General features: G+C 68.4%; 1 protein-coding gene across 1 annotated transcript; it reads right to left on the reverse strand.

The window, feature by feature from the left end:
- On the reverse strand, positions 1-27,395 carry LOC147414007 (cadherin EGF LAG seven-pass G-type receptor 2-like). The gene is given in 22 exon segments (XM_086476459.1): positions 1-189; positions 191-243; positions 779-922; positions 1,952-2,135; positions 4,523-4,732; positions 4,872-4,966; positions 5,850-5,951; positions 7,446-7,629; positions 7,735-7,855; positions 8,970-9,111; positions 10,121-10,295; positions 11,445-11,558; positions 11,662-11,847; positions 13,490-13,656; positions 13,752-13,877; positions 14,901-15,064; positions 16,324-16,481; positions 17,187-17,275; positions 18,478-18,593; positions 19,457-19,679; positions 21,463-22,107; positions 24,227-27,395. Coding segments are annotated over 22 exon segments (6,456 nt in total). The 5' UTR covers positions 27,096-27,395.
- Positions 27,396-27,716: the final 321 nt, after the last annotated feature.

Below are 27,716 nucleotides of genomic sequence, written 5' to 3' on the forward strand. Positions count from 1 at the left end.
TCACCTGAGGCTGCGCTTGTCGCTGTCGTACTGCTGGGGCAGGAGCCCGGCCAGGGTGCGGTAGATGATGACGCTGGCGATGGCCTGGCCCTCGCCCAGAGCCGGGTGGCGCTTGTGGCGGGTCACCAGGGTCACCTCCTCATCCTCATCCTCCTCCTCCTCCTCCTCTGCAGCATCTTCCTCCTCCTCCCTCCTCCTGCCCGTCTGCACCCTGGGGTGGCTGCCCGTGCCCAGCCGAGGGGTCTGGGGTGCGTGGGTGAGGGGCTGGCATGATGCTCCGCCAGCCCCACGGCCACACCAGTGTCCCCAGCCCTGCCAGCCCCACGGCCATACCAGGGTCCCCCCCCAACCCTGCCAGCCCCACCCTGGGGTCCCCAACCCCGCCAGCCCCACGACCATACCAGAGTCCCCCCCCAACCCTGCCAGCCCCACCCGAGGGTCCCCAACCCCGCCAGCCCCATGGCCGTACCAGGGTCCCCCCGACCTGGCAAGCCCCGCTGCCACATTGGGGTCCCCAGCCCTGCCAGCCCCATGCCAGGGTCCCCAGTTGTGCCAGCCCCATGGTCAAACGAGGGTCCCTCCCAATCCTGCCAGCCCCACACTGGGGTCCCCAACCCTGCCAGCCTCACGGCCATGCTGGGGTCCCCCATCACCCCGCCCACTCCCCAGCTGGGCCAGCGTCCCCAGCCCTGCCAGCCCATGGCTGTGCCAGCGTCCCCTCCTCCGCCTGTGCCAGCCCCCCCATCCCCCGTCCCCCCATTCCCCCCCCGGGACTCACGCCTGCCCTCGGGGGGCCGGAAGACGCTGTCGGGCAGGATGACGGTGGTCTCCAGGTCGGGGGGCTTCTCCCCCCGCAGAGCCTCGTAGCGCGGCAGCCGGGCACCCGCGAAGCTGCCCTTGTCCAGCCGCACCACCGACACCACTGGGGCACCGTGTCACCCGGGGGGCCTGGCACCCCGTGTGCCTGGCACCCAGGGACTCCAGCACCCACAGACCCCAGCACCCACAGACCCTGGCACCCATGGACCCCAGCACCCACAGACCCCAGTACCCACAGACCCTGGCACCCATGGACCCCAGCACCCACAGACCCCAGCACCCACAGACCCTGGCACCCATGGACCCCAGCACCCACAGACCCCAGTACCCACAGACCCTGGCACACAGGGACCCCAGCACCCATGGACCCCAGCACCCTGTGTGCCCAGCACCCACTGACCCCAGCACCCACTGACCCCAGCACCCACAGACCCCGGCACCCACAGACCCCAGCACCCATGGACCCCAGCACCCCGTGTGCCCAGCACCCACTGACCCCAGCACCCACAGACCCCCGGCACCCACAGACCCCGGCACCCACGGACCCTGGTGCAGGTCCCTGGGTACGTGCCCCCTGGCACACACGTGGCAGCGCCCCCGTGCACACACATACACACACAAGCGCCCATGGTGCTGGGCACACGTGTGTCCCCTGGGCACATGCAGCCCCGTGTCCCCTGGCACATACACATCCCCCAGGCACACACACGCCCACAAGCCTGGTCACACGCATGTCCCTGGTCACACGCATGTCCCTGGTCACACACATGTCCCCATCCCTTGGCACACAGGGACCCACGACCCTGGGCACACACATGCCCGTGCCCCCAGGGGCGCACCGCCTGTCTCCAGGCACACATGTGTTCGTGGTGGCACACATGTCCCTGGGCACATGCATGTCCCCACGTGCACGCGTGCCCATGTCCCCAGGCACACGCATGTCCTCAGGCACGCACATATCCTTGGGCACACACACGTCCCCTGGGTGCATCCCTGTCCCCAGTACACACGTCCTCGGGCACACGCCATGTCCTCTGAGCACACACGCTCCCTCGCACGCACACGTCTCCCAGGCGCACACGTGTCCCCTGGGCACACGCGTGTCCCCATCCCCCGGGGGGTCCCCGCTCACCGATGTTGGGGGTGACGATGGTGAAGGGGCTGAGGTAGGTCTGGGGCATGTTCTGGGCCAGGGCGCTGGCGTAGTCCTCGAAGTGCTTCAGCAGCCAGGCCGTGCCCCCCTCCGTCTGCTGGATCAGCTCCCAGTGCCGCTTGTTACTGGTGTCCAGTAGCGCGCTGCCCACCCGCAGCAGGTTCTGCCGGGACCCGCCGGGTGCCCGTCACCCTGGCATCCGGGCAGGGGTTTTCCCCTCCCTCCCTTCCCTGCGAGGCTCTGGGGGGGGCCTCAAGTTGAAGGGGGGGGGGGTGTGTGTGCCCATCACCCTGGCATCTGGGCTCCTCCACCAGCCCATGCTCCCCTGTGCATCATGGCATGGGGTGGGGGGGGGGCACCCTGGCACTGCCAGCCAGCCCTGGCCATGCCCCTGCCCCAGCAGGCACCTCCCCCCTTACGAAAGAGTGCCCATCACCCTGGCCTCCAGCCTCCCGCACCAACCCCCCCACCAGGGTGCCCGTCACCCCAGCATCGGAGCTCCTGCACCAGCCCAGGCCCCCCTGCAGCTCAAGGCATGGAGGAGGTGCCCTGGCACCCATGCGGGTGCCCATCACCCCGGTGTCCAGTCTCCTGCGCTCCTGACGTGGGTGCCCATCGCCCTGGCATCTGGCCTCCTGCACCAACACCCCCTTCCCCAGGTGGGTGCCCAACACCCCAGCATCTGGTCTCCTGCACCAACACCTGCCACCCCACGTGGGTGCCCACCACCCTCGCGTCTGCCTCCTGCACAACCAACCCCCTTCCCACATGGGTGCCCATCACCCCGGCATCTGGTCTCTTGCACCAACACGCTGCTCCTCACGTGGCTGCCCACCACCCTTGTGTCTGCCCTCCTCCACCAACACCTCATGCAGGTGCCCATCACCCCAGCGTCTGTTCTCCTTCACCAACACCCCCTTCCCCAAGTGGGTGCCCACCACTCTGGCATCTGGTCTCTTGAACAAACACCCCCCTCCCCACATGGGTGCTCACCCCCCCTCGTGTCTGCCCTCCTGCACCAACACACCCCCTCCTGACATGGGTGCCCACCACCCTTGTGTCTGGTCTCCTGCACCAAGAACCCCCCTCCCCACATGGCTGCCCACCACCCTGGCGTCTGGTCTCCTTCATCAACACCTCCTTCCCCACATGGGTGCCCCCCATCTCAGTGTCCGGTCTCCCGCACCAACACCTGCCTCCCCACGTGGATGCCCACCACCCTTGGGTCTGCCCTCCTGCACCAAGACACCCCCTCCTGACATGGGTGTCCACCACCCTGGCGTCTGGTCTCCTGCACAATCACCCCCCTTGCCACATGGGCGCCCACCACCCTGGCATCTGGTCTCTTGAACCAACACCCCCCTTCCAATGTGGGTGCCCATCACCCCAGCGTCTGGTCTCCTTCACCAACACCCCCTCCCCACATGGCTGCCCACCACCCTGGCGCCTTCCCTCCTCCACCAACACCTCACGCCAGTGCCCACCACCCCAGCGTCTGGTCTCCTTCACCAGCACCCCCTTCCCCATGTGGGTGTCCATCACCTTGGTGTCTGCCCTCCCGCACCAACACCCCTCTTCCAACGTGGGTGCCCCCCACCTCAGCCCATCACCTTGGTGTCTTCCCTCCTCCACCAACACCTCACGCAGGTGCCCATCACCCCAGCGTCTGGTCTCCTTCACCAACATCCCCTTCCCCACAGGGGTGCCCATCACCCTGGCATCTGGTCTCTTGAACCAACATCCCTCTTCCAACACGGGTGCCCCCCACCTAGGTGTCCGGTCTCCTGCACCAACACCCCTCTCCCCACATGGGTGCCCACCACCCTGGCATCTGATCTCTTGAACCAACAACCCCCTTCCAATGTGGGTGCCCACCACCCCAGTGCCTGGTCTCCTTCACCAGCACCCCCTTCCCCACACGGGTGCCCCCCACCTAGGTGTCTGGTCTCCCGCACCAACGCCCCCCTCCCCACATGGCTGCCCATCACCTTGGTGTCTTCCCTCCTCCACCAACGCAGGTGCCCATCACCCCAGCGTCTCGTCTGCTGCACCAACACCCCTCTCCCCACATGGGTGCCCACCACCCTGGCATCTGATCTCTTGAACCAACAACCCCCTTCCAATGTGGGTGCCCATCACCCCAGCGCCTGGTCTCCTTCACCAGCACCCCCTTCCCCACACGGGTGCCCACCACCTCGGTGTCCGGTCTCCTGCACCAACACCCCCCTCCCCACACGGCTGCCCACCACCCTGGCGCCCTCCCTCCTCCACCAACACCTCACGCCAGTGCCCACCACCCCAGCGTCTGGTCTCCTTCACCAGCACCCCCTTCCCCACACGGGTGCCCACCACCTCGGTGTCTGGTCTCCTGCACCAACACCCCCCTCCCCACATGGCTGCCCATCACCCCAGCGTCTGCCCTCCTCCACCAACACCTCACGCAGGTGCCCATCACCCCCCACCCCCCCCGCCCCCGGCACCCCTTCTCCCTCCCCCAACACCCCCCCTTCCCCCTCCGCGGGCGCCCCCCGCCCCGGTGCCCGGCGGCACCTCGGTGAAGTGGACGTCCTGGGTGGCGGCGAGGCGGAAGCCGCGCTGGGCGCTCTCGTGCTGGAGCAGGCGGCTGGCCAGCCGGTACGCCAGGCGCAGGTCGCTGCCGAAGTAGGCCGCGGTGCGCCGCGTGGCGTCGTGCAGCTGCAGGGCCACGCGCCGCGACTGCGCCGGGTCCAGCGCCGACTCGTTGCGCGCCAACCGCTCCGCCTGCCCGGTGCCACACGTTGGGGGTCACCTCGGCGGCGGGGGGGGTGTGGGGTGTGGGGTGTGGGGTGTGGGGTGTGTGTCACCAGCCCCGGTCCCACGCGTGTGTGGGTCCCCGTCCCCGCCCGCCATGGAGGCTCACCCAGGCGCGGAGGGCAGCGAAGGCCAAGGAGCTGCAGTTGAAGAGGTTGGGGGGCAGCCAGCCCTTGTGCTCGTCGCAGTGCCGCACCGCCGTGCCTGCGGGGAGGGGGACCCGGCGGTGACGCCGCGGGGTCGCCAGCGCTGCTCCCGCTCCGGCGGGGACACCGACGGGTCACCCCGACCCTAGCTCTACGCCGGCAATGCCGCCGCGGTGTCACCTCCCCCCTGCCGTGGCCCGTCCCGGCTCTGCCACCACTATGCTCTGTCCCAGCAGTGCCACCGCGGTGTCACCATACCTATAGCCCATCCAGCAGTGCCACCACGCTGTCACCCCCCCCCTCTCAGCACCATCCCAGCAGTGTCACCATCACATCATTCCCCCCAAGCCCCACCCCAGCTCTGCCACCACCATGTCACCCCCCAAGCCCTGTCCCAGTGGAGCCACCGCAGTGTCACCACCCCTATAGCCCATCCAACAGTGCCACCGCGGTGTCACCCCCTCTCAGCCCCATCCCAGTGATGCCACCACACTGTCACCCCATTCCAGCTCCATCCCAGCAGTGCCACCACCGCATCATCCCCCCCAAGCCCCACCCCAGCTCTGCCACCACCATGTCACCCCCCAGCCCCATCCCAGTGGAGCCACTGTTGTGTCCCCACCCCTATACCCCATTCCAGTAGTGCCACTGTGGTGTCCCCACCCCTATAGCCCATCCAACAGTGCCACCGTGGTGTCACCCCCTCTCAGCCCCATCCCAGCGATGCCACCACAGCATCACCCCATCCCAGCTCCAGCCCAGTGGTGCCACCACCGCATCACCCCCCCTGCCCTGCCCCAGCAGTGCCACCCCGGTGCCCCCTCCAAACCCATCTCAGTGGTGCCACCACGGCGTCACCCCCCCTGACCCCATCCCTGCCGTGCCACCGCGGTGCCACCCCCCGCCCTGTCCCCACCCCCACCCCCCCCCCCCCCACCTACCGGTGGATCCCTTGGGGCAGGGGGCAGCGGCGGGCAGCCCGAAGCGGGTGCGGGGCCACCAGATGCTGGCCTCGATGGCACGGGGACAGCTGTCGTAGTTGACTGCGGGGCAAGGCAGCGCGTCACGCCAGGGTGACAGGAGGGACACCCAGTGACCGGCGCCCAGGGTGGCACAGAGTGACAGGGTGATGGCAGTGGCACCCGGTCGCTGGCACCCAGGGTGACAGCAGGGTGGCAGACAGCAAGGAGGGTGAAAGCAGGGGTGACACAGGGTGACAGTAGGGTGACAACAGTGGCACTTGGTTGCTGGCACTCAGGTGACACAGGGTGACACAGGGTGACATAGGGTGGCAGCAGGGTGGCAGAAGTGGCACCCGGTCACCGGTACACAGGGTGACAGCAGGGTGACACAGGGTGACAGCAGGGTGACAGTGGCACCCAGTCGCTGGCACACAGGGTGAAAGCAGGGTGACAGCAGGGTGACAGAAGTGGCATCTGGCCACTGGCACACAGGGTGACACAGGGTGAAAGCAGGTGCCAACGGGTGCCAGCAGTGTCACCCAGTCACTGGCACACAGGGTGGCAGCAGGTGACAGATGTGCACCCTGCCACTGGCACCCAGGGTGACCCAGGGTGCCAGTAGGGTGCCAGCAGGATGCCAGTGGCACCCAGGGTGACCCAGGGTGGCAGCAGTGTGACAGCAGGGGCACCTGGTCACCAGCACCCAGGGTGCCAGCAGGGTGCCAGTGGCAGCCAGGGAAACCCAGGGTGACAGCAGTGTGACAGCAGGGGCACCCGGTCACCAGCATCCAGGGTGCTAGCAGGGTGGCAGCCGGGTGACAGTGGCACCCAGGGTGACACAGGGTAACAGCAGGGTGGCAGCAGGGTGTTAGTGGCACCCAGGGTGACACAGGGTGACAGCAGGGTGACAGTGGCACCCAGGGTGACACAGGGTGATAGCAGGGTGGCAGAAGTGGCACCCGGTCACCAGCACCCAGGGTGACACAGGGTGAAAGCAGGTGCCAATGGGTGCCAGCAGTGTCACCCAGTCACTGGCACACAGGGTGGCAGCAGGTGACAGATGTGCACCCTGCCACTGGCACCCAGGGTGACCCAGGGTGCCAGCAGGATGCCAGTGGCACCCAGGGTGACCCAGGGTGGCAGCAGTGTGACAGCAGGGGCACCTGGTCACTGGCACCCAGGGTGACCCAGGGTGCCAGCAAGGTGCCAGCAGGGTGCCAGTGGCACCCAGGGTGGCAGCAGTGTGACAGCAGGGGCACCCGGTCACCAGCACCCAGGGTGCCAGCAGGGTGCCAGTGGCACCCAGGGCGACCCAGGGTGGCAGCAGTGTGACAGCAGGGGCACCTGGTCACCAGCACCTAGGGTGCCAGCAGGGTGCCAGTGGCACCCAGGGTGCCAGCAGTGTGACAGCAGGGGCACCTGATCACCAGCACCCAGGGTGCCAGCAGGGTGCCAGTGGCACCCAGGGTGACCCAGGGTGCCAGCGGGGTGGCAGAAGTGGCACCCGGTCACCAGCACCCAGGGTGCCAGCAGGGTGACCCAGGGTGGCAGCAGCACCCGCTGGCCGTCACCCACCTTCGCAGCCGCTGGCCGTCACCTCGGCGAAGGGGTTGTCGCAGCGGTCGCAGTGGCGGCCGATGACGCCGGCCTTGCAGGGACACTGCCCGCTGGTGCCATCGCAGCGGCGGGACAGGGACCCCGTGGGGTAGCACTCGCAGGGCAGGCAGGCGTCGCTGCCCGCCGGCCGGTAGTGGTTCTCCTGGGGGGGACACAGGGGGGGTTCGGGGGTGGCACTGCCCCCCGGGGCCACCGCGGGCGCTGGGGGGGGGGGTGGTGGGTGCCCGCTGGGGACGGGGACGGTCACCTTGCAGCGACACTCGCCCGTCGTCTTGTTGCAGTCGGGGTCGAAGCCCTTGGTGACGTCGCAGCTGCAGGGGCCGCAGGTGGGGTGGCCCCACCACCCCCGGGGGCACGGCTGCGCCTCCCTGCCGGGGACACGGCGCGGGGTGGCACCGCCTGGCACCGCCACCCCGCCCCTTGCACGGCCACCATGGGCCCTGCATGGCCACCATGGCCCCCAGACGGCCGTGCCCCTTGCACACCCATCATGTCCCCTGCGTGGCCACCATGTCCCTTGCGTGGCCACCCCGCCCCTTGCACGGCCACCATGGCCCCTGCATGGCCGCCATGGCCCCCACACGGCTGTGCCCCTTGCACACCCATCATGTCCCCTGCGTGGCCACCATGTCCCTTGCATGGCCACCCCGCCCCTTGCACGGCCACCATGGCCCCTGCATGGCCACCATGGCCCCCACACGGCCGTGCCCCTTGCACACCCACCATGTCCCTTGCGTGGCCACCATGTCCCTTGCGTGGCCACCCCGCCCCTTGCACGCCCACCCTGCCACCTGCATGAGCGTCGTGCTCTTTGCATGCCCGCTGTGCCCCCCATGTGCCCCCCATCCCTTGCACACCCACTGCGCCCGTCCCATGCCCACTATGACACTCATGAGGCCGCTGTGCCCACCCTGCCCCTTGCACACCCATCCTGCCCTCCATGTGCCCACTTTGCTCCCTTGCACACCCACCTTGCACACCCACCCTACCCCCATGTGCCCACCCTGCCCCTTGCACACCCATCCTGCCCCTTGCACACCCATCCTGCCCTCCATGTGCCCACCCTGCACTCTTGCACATCCACCCTGCACCCTTGCACACCCACCCTGCCCTCCATGTGCCCACTTTGCCCCCTTGCACGCCCACCCTGCCCTCCATGTGCCCACTTTGCACCCTTGCACACCCACCCTGCACCCTTGCATGCCCACTGTGCCCCTTCGCACGCCCACCCTGCCCTCCATGTGCCCACTGTGCACTTGCACACCCACCCTGCCCCTTGCACACCCACCCTGCCCTCCACGTGCCCACTTTGCCCCCTTGCACACCCACCCTGCCCCCTCGCACACCCACCCTGCCCCTCGCACACCCACCCTGCCCTCCATGTGCCCACCCTGCCCCCTTGCACACCCACCGTGCCCCCTCGCACGCCCACCCCGCCCACCCCGTCGCACTCGCGCGTGCCCGTCCCCCGCTGCCACTCACTTGTGCTCGCAGTAGGGCCCGAAGTGGCCCTGGGGACACTCGCACGTGTAACCGTGCGCCGCGCCCGGCCTGCGGGCACAGGTGGCCGGGGACTGGCAGGGGTTGAGGGCACAAGCGCTGACGCAGCTGTCACCGAAGTAGCCTGGGCACGAGGGCGGGCACGGTTGGGGACATCGGGGGAGGGGGGACACACGACACTGGGGAGGGTGGCGGTATCATGGGGGGCGTGGCAAGGGGGTGGCAGCACCCAGGGAGGGGGGCAGTGCTCAAGTGACAGTGACAGGGAGGGTGGCAGTGCTCTAGGGACAGTGACAAGGGGGGTGGTGGCCCAGGGAGGGTAGCAGTGCCCTGGTGATGGTGACAGGGGTGGCAGTGCCCAGGGAGGGTGGCAGTGCCCTAGGGACAGTGACGAGCGGGGTAGTGCCCAGGGAGAGTGACAGTGCCCTGGTGACAATGATGGGGCGGGAGTGCCCAGGGATGGTGGCAGTGCCCTGGGGACAGTGACAGGGACGGTGGCAGTGCCCTGGGGACAGCGACAGGGGTGGCAGTGACCAGGGAGGGTGGCAGTGCCCTGGGGACAGTGGCAAGGAAGTGGCAGTGGCAGTGCTCAGGGAGGCTGGCAGCACCCAGGTGAGAGTGACAAGGGGGTGGCAGTGCCCTGGGGACTATGGTGGTGGGGGAGTGACCAAGGGGTGCCCTGGGGACAGTGGCAAAGGTGGTGGTACCCAGGGGAGTGTGACAAGGGGGTGGCAGTACCCAGGGAGGTTGGCAGCACCCAGGTGACAGTGATGGGGAGGGGGTGGTGGCAGTGCCCTGGCAACAGTGACAGGGATGATGGCAGTGCCCTGGGGACAGCAGCAGGGGTGGCAACGCCCAGGGAGGGTCACCAAACCTTGGGGGCTGTGCTGCGGGGGGGGGGGGGGGGGGCTGTCAGTGCCCGAGTGACAATGACAGGAGGGTGGCAGCACCCTGGGGACAATGACAAGCAGGGTGGCAGTGCCGGGGGTGGCAGTGCCGGGGTGACGATGCTGGGGGTGGCAATGCCGGGGGGCGGGGTCGGTCCCGCGGGGGGGGGGGGGTGTGGGGGGGGGGGGGTGTGCGGGGGGGGGGGGTGTGTGTGTGTGTGGCAGCGCGGGGTGTCCCCGGCTCACCCGGGTGACAGCGGCAGGAGAAGCTGTCCCAGTCGTCGCTGCAGTAGCTGTGGGGGGGGCAGGGCCCCGAGTCGCAGGGGTCGGGCAGGGCGCAGCCCCCCTCCACGTTCACCCGCGCCGCCTGCGCCACGCTCAGCGCCACCGCGCTGGCCGCCGTCTCGCCCACGCGCACGCCCTGCGTCACCGCCGCTGGTCACTCCCCGCCGGGCACCCCCCGCCGGGCACCCCCCGCTGGGCACCCCCCGCTGGGCACCCCCCCCGCCGCCGTGCCTCAGTTTCCCGCGCTGCAACCCGGGATCCCCCCGCCCCCGCCGGCCGTGCCACCCCATAACCCACCCCGTGCCCGCCTCCCTGTCCCCGCGTCCCCGCTCCCCGTCCCCTCCGTGTCCCAACGCCCTGTGCCCACGGCCCCCGCTGTTGTCCCCACGCCCCGCACCCCCGTAGCCCCCTGCCCCTTTGCCACCACCCCTGTGCCCAAATACCCCACGGCCCCGTGCCTTGTGCCCGTCCCCACGTCCCCACATGCAGCCGATGTCCCCTGCCCGTTATGTCCCACGCCCCCACGCCACACACCCATACACGTGTCCCTGTGCCCCTGTCCCCATTCAGTGTCCCCATCCTTGTGTCCTGTGCCCCTGTCCCCATGTCCTTAACCATGCCCTGCACCCATGTCCCCGTGCCCATACCCATGTCCCCCACCGCCATGCCCGTGTCCCCACACCCTGTGCCATGTCCCCAAACCCTGTGCCCGTGTCCCTGTGCCCATACCCATCCCTCCACATCACCATGCCCATGTCCCCATGCCATGTGCCATGTCAAGCCCTACGCCCATGTCCCCAAGCCCCATGCCCCCACTGCCACGCCCATGTCCCCACGCCCTGTGCCATGTCCCCAAACCCTGTGCCCATACCCATACCCCACACTGCTGTGCCCATGTCCCCATGCCCTACACCATGTCCCCAAGCCCTATGCCCATGTCCCCAAGCCCCATGCCCCCACCACCATGCCCATGTCCCCATGCCCTGTGCCATGTCCCCAAACCCCATGCCCATGTCCCTGTGCCCGTACCCACGCCCCACACTGCTGTGCCCATGTCCCCAAGCCCTACGCCCACGTCCCTGTGCCCCATGCCCCCCCCACCATGCCCATGTCCCCATGCCCTATGCCCATGTCCCCAAGCCCCATGCCCCCACCACCACGCCCATGCCCCCACGCCCTCCACCACGTCCCCAGGCCCGTACTCCCCCCACCGCCCCTTTGCCACCACCCCTGGGCCCACAGCCCCAGTGCCCCCCCGCCCCCCGCCGTGCCCGTGTCCCCGTACCTGCAGGCAGCCGCGGAAGCCCTGCTCCACGGTGCCACCGTCGCCCGCCAGCCCCCCCACGCTCAGCGTCCGCAGCCGCAGCCCCTGCAGCTCCCCGGCCACGTCGGCCACCGCCTGCGGGCGCGGAGACACCCGTGGGTGCCACGGTGCCACGCACGGCGGGAGCGAAGCGGGCTGCCCGCCCTGTGCCTCAGTTTCCCCCCGCCGCCGGGGGTACCTGGTGGCGGCCGTAGTCGAGGGCGAGGAGGAGGAGGGTGGCGGGGGGGGCCCGGCCGGGGGCCCCCCGCAGCTCCAGCTGGAGGTGGTGCCAGTCGCCGTCGTTGACCTTGGCGTTGGGCAGCCGCAGCCAGGCCAGGCGGGTGCCCCCCTGCCAGACGCCCGCCTCTGCCTGCCCCTCGCTCAGCTGCCGGGGGGGGGACACACACACACACACGTCAGTGACCCTCCAGCACCCCGGGGATGGGGTGGGGGGGACAGCCCTGGCACTGGCCCCTGCCCTCGGTCATCTCCCCCCCCCCACTCAGCACTGTCCCCAGTGGAACAGTGGTGTTACCTGCCCCCCCCGCAAGGGTGGCACCCCCCTGGCACTGCCCCCAGGGTAATACACCCCATGTCAGTACCCTCCCCCCCCCCCCCGGGGCACTGCCTCTTATGCCAATAACCCCCCAGGGCAATAACACACACCCCCCCCCCCCCAGGGCAATAACCCACCCTGGCACTGCCCCCAGGGAAACACCCCTTGTGCCAATACCCCGATGCCAATAACTGCCCCCCCCAGGGGCAATACCCTTTATGTCAATCATCCCCCCCCGGCCATAACCCCCCCGGGGCAACACCCCTATGTCAAACACCCCCCCAGCCCGGGGCAATACTTCTTATGCCAATAACCCCCCATGGCCATAATCCCCCCGGGGCAATACCCCTATGCCCCCCCCCGCCGGGGCAATGCCCCTTATGCCAATCCCCCCCATGGCCATAACCTCCCCCAGGGAAATACCCCGATGCCAATACACCACTCCCCCCCCCCCCGGGGCAATACCCCTTATATCAATCCTCCCCCCCCCTGGCCATAACCCCCCGGGGAAATACCTTTTATGCCAATAACCCCCCCCCAGGGCAATAACCACTACACCAATTCCCCCCATGCCAATCCCCCCCCCCCCCCCATGGCCATAGCCCCGCCCCCCCCCGGGGCAATATCTCTTATGCCAATAACCCCCCCCAGGGGTAATACCTCTTATGCCAACCCCCCACCCCCGGGGCAATACCCCTTATGTCAATCCCCCCCCCCCCCATGGCCATAACCCCCCCCTAGGGCAATAACCACTACACCAATCCCCCCCATGCCAATCCCCCCCCCCCCATGGCCATAACCCCCCCGGGGCAATACCTCTTATGCCAATAACCCCCCCTCCCAGGGCAATAACCGCTACGCCAATTCCCCCCATGCCAATCCCCCCCCCCCCCCCGCCATAGCCCCGCCCCCCCAGGGGCAATATCTCTTATGCCAATAACCCCCCCCCAGGGGCAATACCTCTTATGCCAACCCCCCACCCCCGGGGCAATACCCCTTATGTCAACCCCCCCCCCATGGCCATAACCCCCCGGGGCAATACCTCTTATGCCAATAACCCCCCCCCCCAGGGCAATAACCACTACACCAATTCCCCCCATGCCAATCCCCCCCTCCATGGCCATAGCCCCGCCCCCCCCCAGGGCAATACCTCTTATGCCAACCCCCCACCCCCGGGGCAATACCCCTTATGTCAATCCCCCTCCCCCATGGCCATAACCCCCCCGGGGCAATACCTCTTATGCCAATAACCCCCCCCCCCGGGGCAATAACCGCTACACCAATTCCCCCCATGCCAATACCCCCCCCCCCCATGGCCATACCCCCCCGGGGCAATACCTCTTATGCCAATAACCCCCCCCAGGGCAATAACCACTACACCAATTCCCCCCATGCCAATCCCCCCCCCCTCATGGCCATACCCCCCCCCCTCCCCGCCATGCCCCCCGCCCCATCCCCCCACGGGGCAGACCTGGAGGGTGAGGGTGGCGCGGGGGCCAGCGCTGGCCCGCAGCAGTAGCCCCCCGGGGTGGCGGGTGCGGAACATGAGGGCCAGGTGCCAGGGCAGGGTGACGGGCAGCGCCAGCCCGCTCCAGGACACCCGGCTGCTGCCCAGGAACCGCTGCGGGCTCGCCATCTCTGCGGGCAGACGGGCCGTGAGGGGGGCCTGCTGACCCCCCCCCCCCCCCCCCTCCATGCCCACCTTGGTGTCCCCATGTCCCCCACCCCGGTACCTTCCTGGCAGGTCTTGCCCCCGAAGCCCAGCGGGCAGCGGCAGCTGAAACTGTCCCACTCGTGGACGCAAGTGCCACCGTTGTGGCACGTGCCGGCGTCGCACAGCGTCTTCTTGGCAGGGCAGCCTGGAGGTGGGGGGGTGGGCACGGGGGTCGCACCGCCCCCCCCGCCCATCAGTCGGGACCCCTGCTCGTCCCCGTGTGTGTCCCCCCCCCCCCCAAGCCAGCCCCACGGCGTGGGGTGCCCCAGCCCCGTGTCCCCCCTGCCACGGGGGACACCCAGACCCTCAGGCACCGTGTCCCAAGCCCCATGGTGCTGGCACGGTGCCACCCCCAGACCCCTACCCAGCCCCACACCCTGGCACCCCACTGGCCCCATATGGCCCAGTCCCAGCCCCCCAGGAGGGCCCAGAGACCCCCAGGCACTGCCCCAGCCCCACGTGCCCTTCATCGCCCTCCAGCCCTGGCACCCCCCCAATCCCATGGCCCCACGCCCAGGGGACACAGCCCCCCATCCCTCTGGACCCCTCCAGCCCCACAGCCCTGGTACCCCCTAACCCCATGTCCCCCACACCCCCACACCCAGGGGGCACAGCCCCATAGCCCTGGCACCCCCTAACCCCATACCCCCACCCCATGCCCCGGGAGCTCAGACTCATCCAGCCTCACAGCCCTGGCACTCCCACCTCCCCGATGCCTTGTCCCCACACCCAGGGGACACAGCCCCCCATCCCCCTGGACCCCTCCATCCAGCCCACAGCCCTGGCACCCCCTAACTCCATGTCCCCCACACCCCCACATCCAGGGGGCACCCCCTCACCCCATACCCCCACCCCATGCCCCGGGAGGCTCAGGCTCAACCAGCCCCACAGCTCTGGCACCCCAAACCCCACTCCATGTCCCCACGCCCAGGGGACACAGCCTCCCATCCCCCTGGACCCCTCCATCCAGCCCCACAGCCCTGGCACCCCCTAACCCCATGTCCCCCACACTCCCACATCCAGGGGGGACAGCCCCATAGCCCTGGCACCCCCTAACCCCATACCCCCACCCCATGCCCCGGGGGGCTCGGGCTCATCCAGCCCCACAGCCCCGGCACCCCCCACCCCAGGGGACACAGCCCCCCAGGCCCGGCCCGTGCCCCCGCACCGGGCAGGGTGCCGTTGTTGGCGATGAAGGCGGCCATGTCGATGGGGCGCTGGTCGATGTGGAGGTGCCGCATGCACCCCACGAAGTGCCGGCTGCGGATGGGGAAGCTCTCGGGCAGGGTGGGCACCCCGCCCAGCAGCAGCGGCCCCGTCAGATCCAGCGACCTGCAGCACCCGCCGTCACCCATGGGGACCCCACGGGACCCCCAAGGGACTCCTGACCCATGGGGACCCCACGGGACCCCAAGAGACCATCACCCCACCACCCCACTCATGGGGACCCCAAGGGACCCCAAGGGACTCCTCAACCATGGGGGCCCCCAAGGGATGCCTGATGCCCCCCACCCACCCATAGGGACCCCAAGGGATCTCCACCCCATGGGGATCCCAAGGGATCATCCCACCCGTGGGGACCCCAAGGGACCCCCAAGGGACTCCTGACCCATGGGCACCCCACAGGACCCCAAGAGACCATCACCCCACCACCCCACCCATGGGGACCCCAAGGGACTCCTCAACCATGGGGGCCCCCAAGGGATGCCTGATGCCCCCCACCCACCCATAGGGACCCCAAGGGATCTCCACCCCATGGGGATCCCAAGGAACCCCCAAGGGATCATCCCACCCGTGGGGACCCCAAGGGACCCCCAAGGGACTCCTGACCCATGGGCACCCCACAGGACCCCAAGAGACCATCACCCCACCACCCCACTCATGGGGATCCCAAGGGACGCCAAGGGACTCCTGACCCCTTCAAGGGATGCCTGATGCCCCCCCACTCGCCCATGGGGACCCCAAGAGACTCCTCACCCCACTACCCTACCCAGGGGATCCCAAGAGACCTGCCACCCGTGGGGACCCCAAGGGACCCCCAAAAGATCACCCCACCCATGGGACCACCTCCAAGAGACCCCCCACCCCACCACTCTACCCATGGGGATCCCAAGAGACCTGCCACCCATGGGGACCCCGAGAGACCCCTCACCCATGGAGACCCTCAAGGGATATCTGAAGCCCCCCACCCACCCATGGGGACCCCAAGGGATCTCCCCCCCCATGGTGACCCCAAGAGACACCCACCACCCTACCCATGGGGACCTCAAGGTACCCCCAATGGACTCCTCACCCACGGGGACCCTCAAGGGATGCCTGATGCCCCTCACCCACCCATAGGGACCCCAAGGGATTTCCCCTCCACGGGCACCCCGAGGGACGTCCCCACCCATGGGGATCCCAAGGGACCCCCAAGGGACCCCCCACCCATGGGGACCTCAAGGGAACCCCCTACACCTCCTCACCCAAGGGGAACCCCACCCCACCACCCTACCCATGGGGATCCCAAGAGACCTGCCACCCGTGGGGACCCCAAGGGACCCCTGAGGGATCTCCCCACCCGTGGGGACCCCAAGGGACCCCCCCCTTACTTCTTGCTGCCGGACTGGGTGCCCTGGGCGGCGCAGGAGTAGTTGCCCAGGACGGGGCCGAAGCGCAGGGCCATGCCGGTGTCGCAGTCGTCCACTGTCACCACGGCCACCTTCTGCTCCGAGGGGCCCTGGGGCAGCCCCGACCGCCCCAGCACCGGCTGGGGGCAACGCCGGAGCCGTGGGACCCCCTGCTGCCCCCGGCCCCGCAGCCTTCATCCCGCTCCTCAGCCTCCCTCTTCCCTCCTGCCCTGCTGCCTTCCAGGCCCCCCAAACCGCCCCCCCCACTCCCCCATCCTTTCGGCCCCCCAAATCCCCGCCCTGCTCCCCTTTGCCCCTTCTTCTTCCATCTCCTCACCCCCCTCCCTTCTCCCCTCCAGACCCCCACCCTGCCCCTCCATCCCCTCTTCTTGTCCCCCCAAAACCCCTCCATCCCTCCCTCCCCTCTTCTTCCACCCCCCAACCCCCCACCACTCCCCCTGTCCCTCAACCCCCCCCATCCCCCCAAACCCCCTCTCCGCTCCCCTCCATCCCACCATCCCCCAAACCCCTCAAACCCCTACCCCACTCCTCTCCATCACCTTCTACCTGCACCCCATTCCCCTCATCCCCCAAACCCCCACCCTCCAGCCCTCCCTCCCCTCTCTCTCCATCCCCCCAAAACCCCCACCCCACTCCCCTCCATCCCTCTCTGTCCCCCCAAATACCCTCCCTGCTCCCCTCCAGCCCCTTTCCCCCCAAATCCCCCCCACTCCAGCCCTCAGCCCCCTCCAGCCCTCAGCCCCCTCCCTCCAGCCCCTCTTTCTCTGTCCCCCCAAATCTCACCCTGCTCCCTCCTCCCCGTGCCCCCCTCGCGGTGCCCCCACCTTGTTGTAGTAATGGAGCTGGACCCGGTGCCACTGCCCATCGCTGACACCCCCCGGCACGAAGGGGGACACCGTGGTGGTGGTCTCACCTGCGGGCACCAGCGGTTGGGCAGCGGGCACGGCCCGGGGAGGGGGCACGGGGTGGGGGGAGCAGAGAGAGGGGGGTGGCAGGGGCGCAGGGTCAGGGCTGGGATGCCCGGGATGCAGTGCCAGGGATGTGACACCCGGGATGCAGTGCCAGGACACAGTGCCAGGGACATGATGCCCGGGATGCAGTGCCCAGCAGTGCCAGGGATGCTCTGCACGGGATGCAGTGCCAGGATCCGGTGCAAGGGACGTGATGCATCAGATGCAGTGCCAGGCAGTGCCAGGGATCCGGTGCCAGGGATGTGACACCCGGAATGCAGTGCCAGGCAGTGCCCGGGATGTGACACCCGGGATGCAGTGCCAGGACACAGTGCCAGGGACATGATGCCCGGGATGCAGTGCCCGGCAGTGCCAGGGATGCTCTGCACGGGATGCAGTGCCAGGATCCGGTGCCCAGGATGCATGCGTGGGATGCAGTGCCAGGGACGCGACACCCGGGATGCAGTGCCAGGGCTGTGTTACCCACGATGCGGGTCAGGGATGCTGTGCCAGGCAGTGCCAGGCAGTGCCAGGGACATGACACACGGCACGCAGTGCCGGGGACGTGATGATGCCCAGAATGCTATGCCCGGGATGCAGTGCCCGGCAGTGCCCGGGATGTGACACCGGGATGTGACAGCCGGGATGCAGTGCCAGGCAGTGCCCAGGATGTGACACTGGGATGTGACAGCCGGGATGCAGTGCCCGGCAGTGCCCGGGATGTGACACTGGGATGTGACAGCCGGGATGCAATGCCAGGAAGCGCCAGGCAGTGCCGGGGACGCTCTGCATGAGATGCAGCGCCAGGATCCAGTGCAAGGGACGTGATGCATCAGATGCAGTGCCAGGCAGTGCCAGGGATCCGGTGCCAGGGATGTGACACACGGGATGCAGTGCCAGGACACAGTGCCAGGGACGCTCTGCACGGGATGCAGTGCCAGGATCCAGTGCCCAGGACGGATGCACGGGGTGCGCTGCCAGGGATGTGACACCAAGGATGCAGTGCCCGGCAGTGCCCGGGATGTGAGAGCCGGGATGCAGTGCCAGGACACAGCGCCAGGGACAAGATGCCCGGGATGCAGTGCCCCCACGCGATGTGCCACCAGGGACGTGACACCCAGGATGCGTGTGCTGCCGGGGCCGCGGTGCCGGGCAGTGCCGGTACCTGCCGAGAAGGTGAGCTGGACCTGCTCGCCCACGATCTCCAGCGCCACGAAGTCGTGCTTCTCGTTGAAGCGCCCGTTGTAGAGCAGGAGCCCGTCCCGCTCCTTGGTGGCAAACCTGGGGGCGAGGGGGGCGAGTGCCAGGCTCTGCCCATCGCCCCCCCCCAGCCCCCCCCCAAGCGTGCCCCGCCACCCCGCAGCGTTCCGGCCTGCCCCGCGCCCCGTCAGCTTGGGATACGTTAGCACCCGTCCCCCCCCTGCCCCACTGCCCCCACGGGGTGTCCCCCACCCCACTGCCCCCACGCCAAAGGGTCACCCCACTCCCCATTGCCCCCACCCTGTGCCCATGGGGCACCCGTCACCCCATCAGGTGATGCCAAGAGGGCGCCCATCTCCCCGTCTCATGCCCATGGGGCACCCATCACCCCCCCCACACCCCAAAGGATGCCCATGGGACCCCCATCACCCCACACCCCATCACCCCACCCAATGCCCATGGGATACTCATCACCCCACACCCCATCACCCCAGGTGATGCCAACGGAGCACCCATCACCCCTCACCCCAAAGGATGCCCATGGGACCCCCATCACCCCACACCCCATCACCTCAGGTGACGCCAAGAGGGTGCCCATCACCCCACACCCCAGCTCATGCCCACGGAGCACCCACCACTCCACACCCCACCCAATGCCCATGGGACACCCACCACCCCACACCCCATCACCCCAGCTCATGCCCATGGACCACCCATCACCCCACACCCCAAATGATGCCCACGGGACCCCCATCACCCCACACCCCATCACCCCACCCAATGCCCATGGGATACTCATCACCCCTCACCCCAGGTAATGCCCATGGGATGCCCATCACCCCACACCCCACCACCCCAGGGGATGTCCGTGGGTTCCCCTTCACCCCCTCCCCCCTCCATCCCCCGATGCCCACGGGCCCCCCTCGCCCCCCCCCGGGGCTCACGTCAGGGCGAGGGTGAAGTGGAAGCGCTGGCGGAGGCCGCGGAAGGTGAGGAAGGAGCGGGGGGGGAAGCTGCGGGTGCTCATGGTGCAGAAGGGCTTCTCGTAGTGCCCGGGGGGGCACTGGCAGCGGAACCCCCCCACCAGCAGGTTGAGGCAGGTCCCCCCGTTGCGGCAGACCCCCGGGGTGCAGCGGCCCCCCCGGGCGCTCAGCTCGCAGCGTTCCCCTGCGTGAGGCCCAGCTGGCACCCAGCACCATGCCCAGGGTGCCAGGCACCCCCGGCACCCCCAAACTGGGGGAGGGTGGGGATCCCCTCTCCCACCAACCCCCCCATCAGCTCCGCAGCAGCTTTATCCCCAGCTCCATCACCGTGGCAACCACCTCCCGTTGCCGTGGCAACCGAATCAAAGCCCCCCCCCCCCTCCCCTCCCCCACCAGCTGGCACACCCCCCCAACCGGGGGGGGGGGCTGGGGGTGCCAAGGAGTCCCCAGGGCGGGTGAGGGCTGTCCCCAGTGCCACCAGTCTCCCAGTCACTGCAGTGTGTCCCCTCAGGTTGTGGTGGGGGGCAGATGGCTGGGCCACCACGATGGGGACAGGGTGTTCCCCTGCCCCAGGGTGTCCCCAAGGCTCTGCCCCCCCCCCCCAGCAGTGTCCCCCTCTACCCCCCACCGACCTCCTGCAAGGACCTCACTGGGGTGGAGGGACAGAGGGGACAGGGAGAGGGGACGAGACATGGAGGGTGATGGGAGGACGGGGAGGGGGACACAAGGGGACATGGGAGGGGGTGAGGGAGGGGGACTAGGGAGAGAGGGCGGAAGGAGAGGGGTGGGGTGGGGAGAGGAGGACGGAGAGATGGAACAGAGGAGGAAGATGAAGGTGTTGGAGACAAAGGAGAGGAGGGATGGAGGGATCGAGGAGGGACAGGCAATGGAGGATGGCTGGCAGATGGACAGCTGAGGAGGAGGATGGAGGGCTGAAGGGGAGCAGGATGAAGGGATGACCACGATGGATGGTGGAAGGCCAGCAGAAGAAGGGACAGATGAGGAAGGCTGATGAGGAATGGGATGAAAGGTGGATGGGGATGGATGATGGAGGACTGGAGTGGGACAACGAGATGATGGGGATGGACGATGGAGGGACACTAGAAGGGACAGACCATGGAGGGCTAAAGGGGAGCGGGATGAAGGGGTGATGGGGGCAGACGATGGAGAGCTGAGGAAGAGGTGGATGATGGAGGGCTGAGGGGGGTGGGGTGAAGGGATGTTGGGGGGAAGGATGATGGAGGGATGGATGACAGGCAGCTGAAGAGGAGGAGGAAGAAGCAGGGATGACAGGGATGGATGACGGAGGGACAGCTGAAGAAGGGGTAAATGCGGGGGGAGCTGGTTGAAGGGATGATGGGGATGGTCAACGAGAGGAAAGGATGGACGGATGGATGATGGAGGGCTGAAGAGGAGCGGGATGAAGGGATGATGGGGATGGATGATGGAGAGACAGCCAAGGAAGTGGTTGATGAAGAGCAGCTGAAAGAAGGGGTGATGGGGATGGACACCAAGAGGATGGGATGGGAGGATGGATGGATGGATGGAAGGATGGATGGATAGAAGGATGGATGGATGGATGGATGGATGGATGATAGAGGGCTGAAGAGGACCCAGCTGAAGGGATGACGGAGGATGGATGGATGGATGGATGGATGGATGGACGGATGGATGGATGGATGAATGGATGACGGAGGGCTGAAGAGCACCCAGTTGAAGGGATGATGGAGGATGGATGGATGGAAGGATGCATGGATGGATGGATGGATGGATAGATGGATGACGGAGGGCTGAAGAGGACCCAGCTGAAGGGATGATGGAGGGACAGCCAGGAAGCGGTAGATGAAGTGGAGCTGGCTGAAGGCACGACAGGGACGGACACCAAGAGGACAGGATCACCGCCGGAGGGCCGAGGGGGACAAAGTGACAGCCGGGACGGCCGAGGCAGGGAGGCGCCAGGCTCTCACCGGTGAAATCCTCGTGGCACTCGCAGGTGTAGCCGCCCTCGCGGCTCCGGCACCGCCCGTTGCTGCCGCAGGGGCTGGAGTAACAGAGGTCGATCTCCGTCTCGCAGTAGTCGCCGGTGAAGCCGGGCGGGCAGCGGCAGCGCAGGCCGGTGACGGGGTGGATGGGGCGGAAGAGGATGGTGTCGGAGGCGAGGAAGGGCGCGGAGCTGTCGAACTGGAGGACGGAGACGCAGCGCATGTAGTTCTCGCAGGGCTCGCGCAGGCAGATGTTGTCGTCGAAGGGCAGGACCCGCTGGGCCGAGAGGGCGGCCAGCAGCGAGCGGTTGAGGTAGAGCCGCTCCTGCAGCTCCTCGGAGGAGAAGAAGCGGGCGCCGTGCCCCGAGGCGGGCAGCAGCACCGAGAGGCTGACGTTGAGGATACGGGCGGTGCCCACGTCCGTGTCCGTCTGGATGTTGAAGAGGACGACGCGGTGGCGGGGAGTGGCCAGGACGGCGGCCACCCCCTCCAAGAAGCGGCTGAGCAGCGGGGAGAGGAACCGCTCCTGGGACATGTCGGCCAAGCGCAGGGTGATGCTGTTGCTCAGCATCTCGTCCGTGATCACCGTCACCCGCAGCGTGCACTGGGCCGTCGCGCTGTGGACCCCATCTGCGGGGGGGGAGGGGGGGGGGAGGTGGGACACAGGGGTCAGTGACAGCGCTGGCCACCTCAGGAGGGGGCTGGTGGGGGCTATGGGGCGCCCATCCTGCTTGGCCACCGTGGGATGGGGCCGGCAGTGGTGAGGGGGCGTCCGTCCTGCTTGGCCACCATGGGATGGGGACAGCGCTGGTGATGGGGTGCCCATCCCGCCCAGCCGCTTCAGGATGGGGCTGGTACTGGCTATGGGGTGCCCGTCCTGGTGGCCACTGTGGGATGGGGACAGTGACGGCTATGGGGGGCCCTTCCTGGTGGCCACCACAGGATGGGGACAGTGGTGACTATGGGGCACCCATCCTGCTTGACTACCGTGGGATGGGGGTGGCGGGATGGGGGTGGAGATGGCTATGGGGTGCCCGCCCTGGTGGCCACCATGGGATGGGGGTGGCGGGATGGGGGTGGGGGTGGCTATGGGGTGCCTGACCTGCTTGGCCACCACGGGATGGGGACAGTGCTGGCTATGGGGCGCCCATCCTGGTGGCCACCGTGGGATGGGGACAGCGCTGGCTATGGGGTGCCCGTCCTGGTGGCCACCGTGGGATGGGGACAGTGATGGCTATGGGGCACCCATCCTGCTTGGCCACCGTGGGATGGGGATGAGGGTGGCAGTGGCTATGGGGTGCCTGACCTGCTTGGCCACCACAGAATGGGGACAGTGCTGGCTATGGGGGGGGCCCTTCCTGGTGGCCATGGCAGGATGGGGACGGTGGTGACTATGGGGCACCCATCCTGCTTGGCCACCGTGGGATGGGGGTGGGGGTGGCTATGGGGTGCCTGACCTGCTTGGCCACCGTGGGATGGGGACAGCGCTGGCTATGGGGCGCCCTTCCTGGTGGCCACCGTGGGATGGGGACAGCGCTGGCAATGGGGCGCCCATTCAAGCAGCAGCACTTGGGGGGCACGTGAGGTGGAGCAAAGGCTCTGCCCGGCACTGGGGCACCCACCTTCCTCCTCCTCCTCCTCCTCCTCCTCCTCCTCCTCCTCCCAGCCGGGACGAGGGGCAGCAGGACGTGGGACAGATGGAGAGCGGGCGGTGGGCGGACAGATGGACAGAGGGAGCGTGGGGGGGTGGCCGGGGGGAGGGAGAAGGGGGTGACGCTGGGGGGGATGTGGGGGGGGTGACAGGGGGCCGGGGCTGCCCGGTGGCCCGTGGCCGGTGGCCGGAGGGGGGGTTGCCATGGCTGCGGCCGCGGGGGCCCAGCTATGGCCGGACCCTTTGTTCCCCTCCCGGCTGCCCCCGTGCTGAGGGGGGGCACAGCCCGGGCATGGGGGGCTCCCTGCCCCCCACCCTTTGTGCCCTGGGCCCCCCACCCCTCCTTTGTGCAGCTGGTGCAGGGACCTCAGCCCGGGGGGGGGCTGGGGGGAGGCGTACGGGGGGCGATGGGGGACACGTGGCTGGGGACAAGGGACATCACGACATGGCCCGTGACTCAGTTTCCCTTCCCCCCCAAATACAAGCGTTGGGGCCTTCTGGAAACATGTGTTGAGGGGGCCAGGATCCCCCCCCCAAATACTGCACTGGACCCTGCCCCCCCCCCCCAAAATTCACCCATCGGGCCCTCCATGACATGCACATAAGGGTACCAGGCCCCCCCCCCCCATGCACACACCAAGCTCTGCCCCCCCCAATGCACATACAGGCCCTGTGCCCTGCCAAAACACACATGGTGGGTCCTGCCCCCCCCCCCCAAACACACATACCAAGGTGTCAGGATCCCCCCCAAATACACACATGGGGTCCTGCCCCCCCCAACCCCTGCTACAGGGTCCTGCCCCCCCCCCCCAAATAGGCACTGGGTATTGGACCCCCCCCAGACACCCCAGGGCTGAGACTAGGGTTGGGGAAGCAAAATAGGGTGCTGGGGACCCCGACTGCCTCCAGCTGGGATGTCTGAGGCAGGAGGGGCACAGCATCCCCATCACCCCTCCCCCAAATCCGGAGGAGGCAGCGAAGATGGGCTGATGGGACCCCAAAACACCTCCAGAACCACGTAGAAAGGGGGGGGGTGTCACCCACTCAGCCCCAAACCTCAGACCTCCAAGCCACCCCACCCCAGCACGGGGGTCTTACCCGAGACGGAGACCCTCATGACGGCCTCCAGCGGGCGGTTGTTGTCCAGGGCGGGGCTGAGGCGCAGGTCCCCGCTGCGGGGGTCCAGCAGCACCAGGTTGAGCTCGTTGCCCTGCTCGAAGGCGTAGGTGAGGCTGTCGGAGACGTCGGGGTCGTAGGCCGGAATGCGGCCGATGACCCCCCCGGGGAAACTGCCTGAGCGGTTGGTGATGTAGTTGTTGAAGAGGATCTCAAAGTTCTTGAGTTGGGGGCTGTTGTCGTTGGCGTCGCGAAGGCGGACGTGGACGGTGGCCCGGCTGACCAGGGGGGCCGAGGTGGCTTGGACCACCATGACGTACTCGGCCTTGGACTCGTAGTCCAGGTCGGCCAAGGCGGTGAGCTCGCCAGAGAAGATATCCAGCTGGAAGACCTCAGGGATGTTGCCCTCCACGATCTGGTACATAATTTGGGCGTTGGTGCCCTCGTCGGGGTCGGTGGCCGTGATCCGGGCCACCACCAGCCCGATGGGGCTGTTCTCCTCCACGAAGATGTCGAACTCGTCCCGCTCGAAGACGGGCGGGTTGTCGTTGACATCCAGCACCGTCACTTGGATCTCCACCGGCGTCCGCTTGGCCGGGATCCCCTTATCGACAGCGAAGGCCCTCAGGGAGTAGAGCGGCACGTTCTCCCGGTCCAGGCGGCGCAAGGTGCGGACGATGCCCGAGGTGGACTCGATGATGAAGTCGCCGTCCCCATCATCGCCCCCTTGGAAGGTGTAGAAGACCCTGCCGTTGAGCCCCGAGTCACGGTCGGTGGCAGAGACCTGGAGGACACTGGTGAAGGCGGGGACGTCCTCGTAGACGGAGCCCTGATAGGAGTCACGGAGGAACTGGGGCGCGTTGTCGTTGACGTCGCTCACCAGGATCTCCAGGTAGGTGGTGTCGGACTTCTGTGGGATGCCGTTGTCACGCGCCGTGATGGCCAGGGTGTAGGACACCTGGTCCTCGTAGTCCAGCTCCATCTGGGTGGTGACGGCCCCCGTCTCGGGGGCGATGCGGAACTGGGGGATGCTGTCCTCCATCAGGTAGGTGATGCGGGCGTTCTCCCCCGTGTCCTCATCCGTGGCGCTGATGACCACCACCGTGGTGCCCACCGGCCGGTCCTCGTTGACGTTGACGGTATAGTGGGAGCTCTGGAAGACGGGTCGGTGGGTGTTGGCGTCGGTGACGTTGACGACCACCTGGGCCGTGTCCTGGCGGGTGCCGTCGGAGGCGGCGATGGTGAGGAGGTACTGCCGCTCCAGCTTGTAGTCCAGGGGCAGGGCGAGGGAGATGAGCCCGCCGCCGCTCTGGCTGGTGATGGAGAAGCGGTTGCGGGTGTTGCCGCTGGAGATCTGGTAGGTGATGACACTGTTGGCGTCGCGGTCGACGGCGGAGACGGTGAGGACGCTGGTGCCCACCGCCGCGTCCTCGTTCAGGCGGGCGCTGTACTCCCGTTGCGTGAATTCGGGGCTGTTGTCGTTGACGTCCAGGACGGTGACGCTGACGCTGGCCGACGACGCCATGGGGGGGTTACCCTGGTCCTGCGCCTCCACCCCGAAGCTGTAGAAGTCCATCACCTCCCGGTCCAGCTCAGAGGCCACCACGATCCACCCGGTGCTGTTGTTGATGGCGAAGGGGAAGCCGGAGCCGGTCTCCAGGAGGGTGTAGACCAGTCGGCCGTTGTCACCCGAATCGGCGTCGATGGCTTGAACGTGGATGACAGAGTAACCCACCGGGACGTTCTCCAGCACGGTGGCCTGGAAGGGCGTGCTGACAAAGATGGGGGCGTTATCGTTGACGTCCAACACCTGGACGGTGACCAAGCCGCTGATGTTGGAGAGGGGCGGGCGGCCGCCGTCCTGCGCCCGGATCCGCAGGGTGAACTCCTTGCTGACCTCGTAGTCCAAGGGGCTGACCACGTCCAGCGCGCCCGTCTGCGCGTCGATGTAGAAGTGCCCGCGGGTGTTGCCGCTGACGATGCTGTAGTGCACCAGGGCGTTGCTGCCCTTGTCGCGGTCGGTGGCCGTCACCCGCAGCACGGCCGAGTTGGGCGCCACGTCCTCGGGGACCTGCGCCACGTAACGCTTCTCGCTGAACTGCGGCGCGTTGTCGTTGTCGTCCTCCACGGCGATGCGGACGGTGGCCGTGGCGCTGCGGGGTCCCGGCTCCTGGCCCTGATCCGTGGCCTCCACCAACAGCTCGAAGGCCTCCACCGCCTCGCGGTCCACGGGGCCGCGGGTGCGGATGACGCCCGAGCGGGGATCGATCTCGAAGACCTCGTTGGCGCCGCCGGCGTTGAGGAGGCGGTAGAGGACGTTGGCGTTGGGACCGGCGTCGCCGTCGGTGGCCCGCACCGTCAGCACCTCGTAGCCCACCTCCAGGTTCTCCCGCACGCTCTCCCGGTACTCGGGCTGCTCGAAGGTCGGGTCGTGGTCGTTGGCATCGCTCACCGTCACCGTCAACGTGGCCATGGCGCTGCGCCGGGGCGTCCCGTGGTCCACCGCCGTCACCCGGAACACGTGGGTGCTCTTGCTCTCGCGGTCCAGGGGGGCGGCGGTGGTGACGGCGCCGGTGACGGGGTCCACGGCGAAGAGGGCGTCGGAGCGGCTGTCGAAGAGGGCGGCCATGCCGTAGCGCAGCCGGCCCGCCTCCCCCTCGTCAGGGTCCACCGCCGTCACCTGCGTCACCGGCGTCCCCGCCGGCCGGTTCTCCGCCACCGAGGCCTGGTAGCTGGAGGGCTGGAACTGCGGCGCCGTGTTGGGGCTGCGGCGCTGGCGGGAGCGGCTGCGGGTCACGGGGCTCCTGGTGGCCCCCGTGGTCAGGGCGGCCCCAACATCCCCAGTGTTCATCGTCTCCCCGGTGCTCGTGGTGTCCCTGGGGACCTTCCCAGTCTCCCCAGTGCGTCCAGTATCTCTGGCATTCCCAGGGACTTTCCTGGTGTCCCTGGGGACCTTCCCAGTCTCCCCAGTGCGTCCAGTATCTCTGGCGTTCCCGGGGACTTTCCTGGTGTCCCTGGGGACCCTCCCAGTCTCCCCAGTGCGTCCAATATCCCTGTTGTTCCCGGGAACTTGGGTGCCCCCAGTGTTCCCAGTGTGCCCAACACCCCTGGTGCTCGTCACGTCCCCGGTGCTCCCAGTGTCCGTGGGGACGTTGGTGGCCCCAGCATCCCCGGTGCTCCTGGTATCCCCGGTGCCTCCAGCGCTCCCAGTGCCTCCAGAGCCGCCGGTGCCTCCAGCGTCCCCGGTGCTCCCGGTGCCTCCATGGCGTTCGGCGCCCCCGGAGCTCCCGCTGCCTCTGGTGTCCCCGCTATCCCCGGGGCTCCCGGTGCCGCCGCCGCCTCCTCGGCCCCCTCCGCCGCCGATGCTTCTGTCCCCGCCGCCGATGCCTCTGTCCCCGCCGCCAGCGCCGGTACCCGCTGCGTTCCCAGCGCCGCCGCCCCCGGCGCCGCCCGCGGCCGCGAAGGGCCCGGC

This window comes from Leptosomus discolor, chromosome 21 (assembly GCF_034619465.1).
Source record: "Leptosomus discolor isolate bLepDis1 chromosome 21, bLepDis1.hap2, whole genome shotgun sequence".
NCBI classification, from domain to species: Eukaryota; Metazoa; Chordata; class Aves; order Leptosomiformes; family Leptosomidae; genus Leptosomus; species Leptosomus discolor.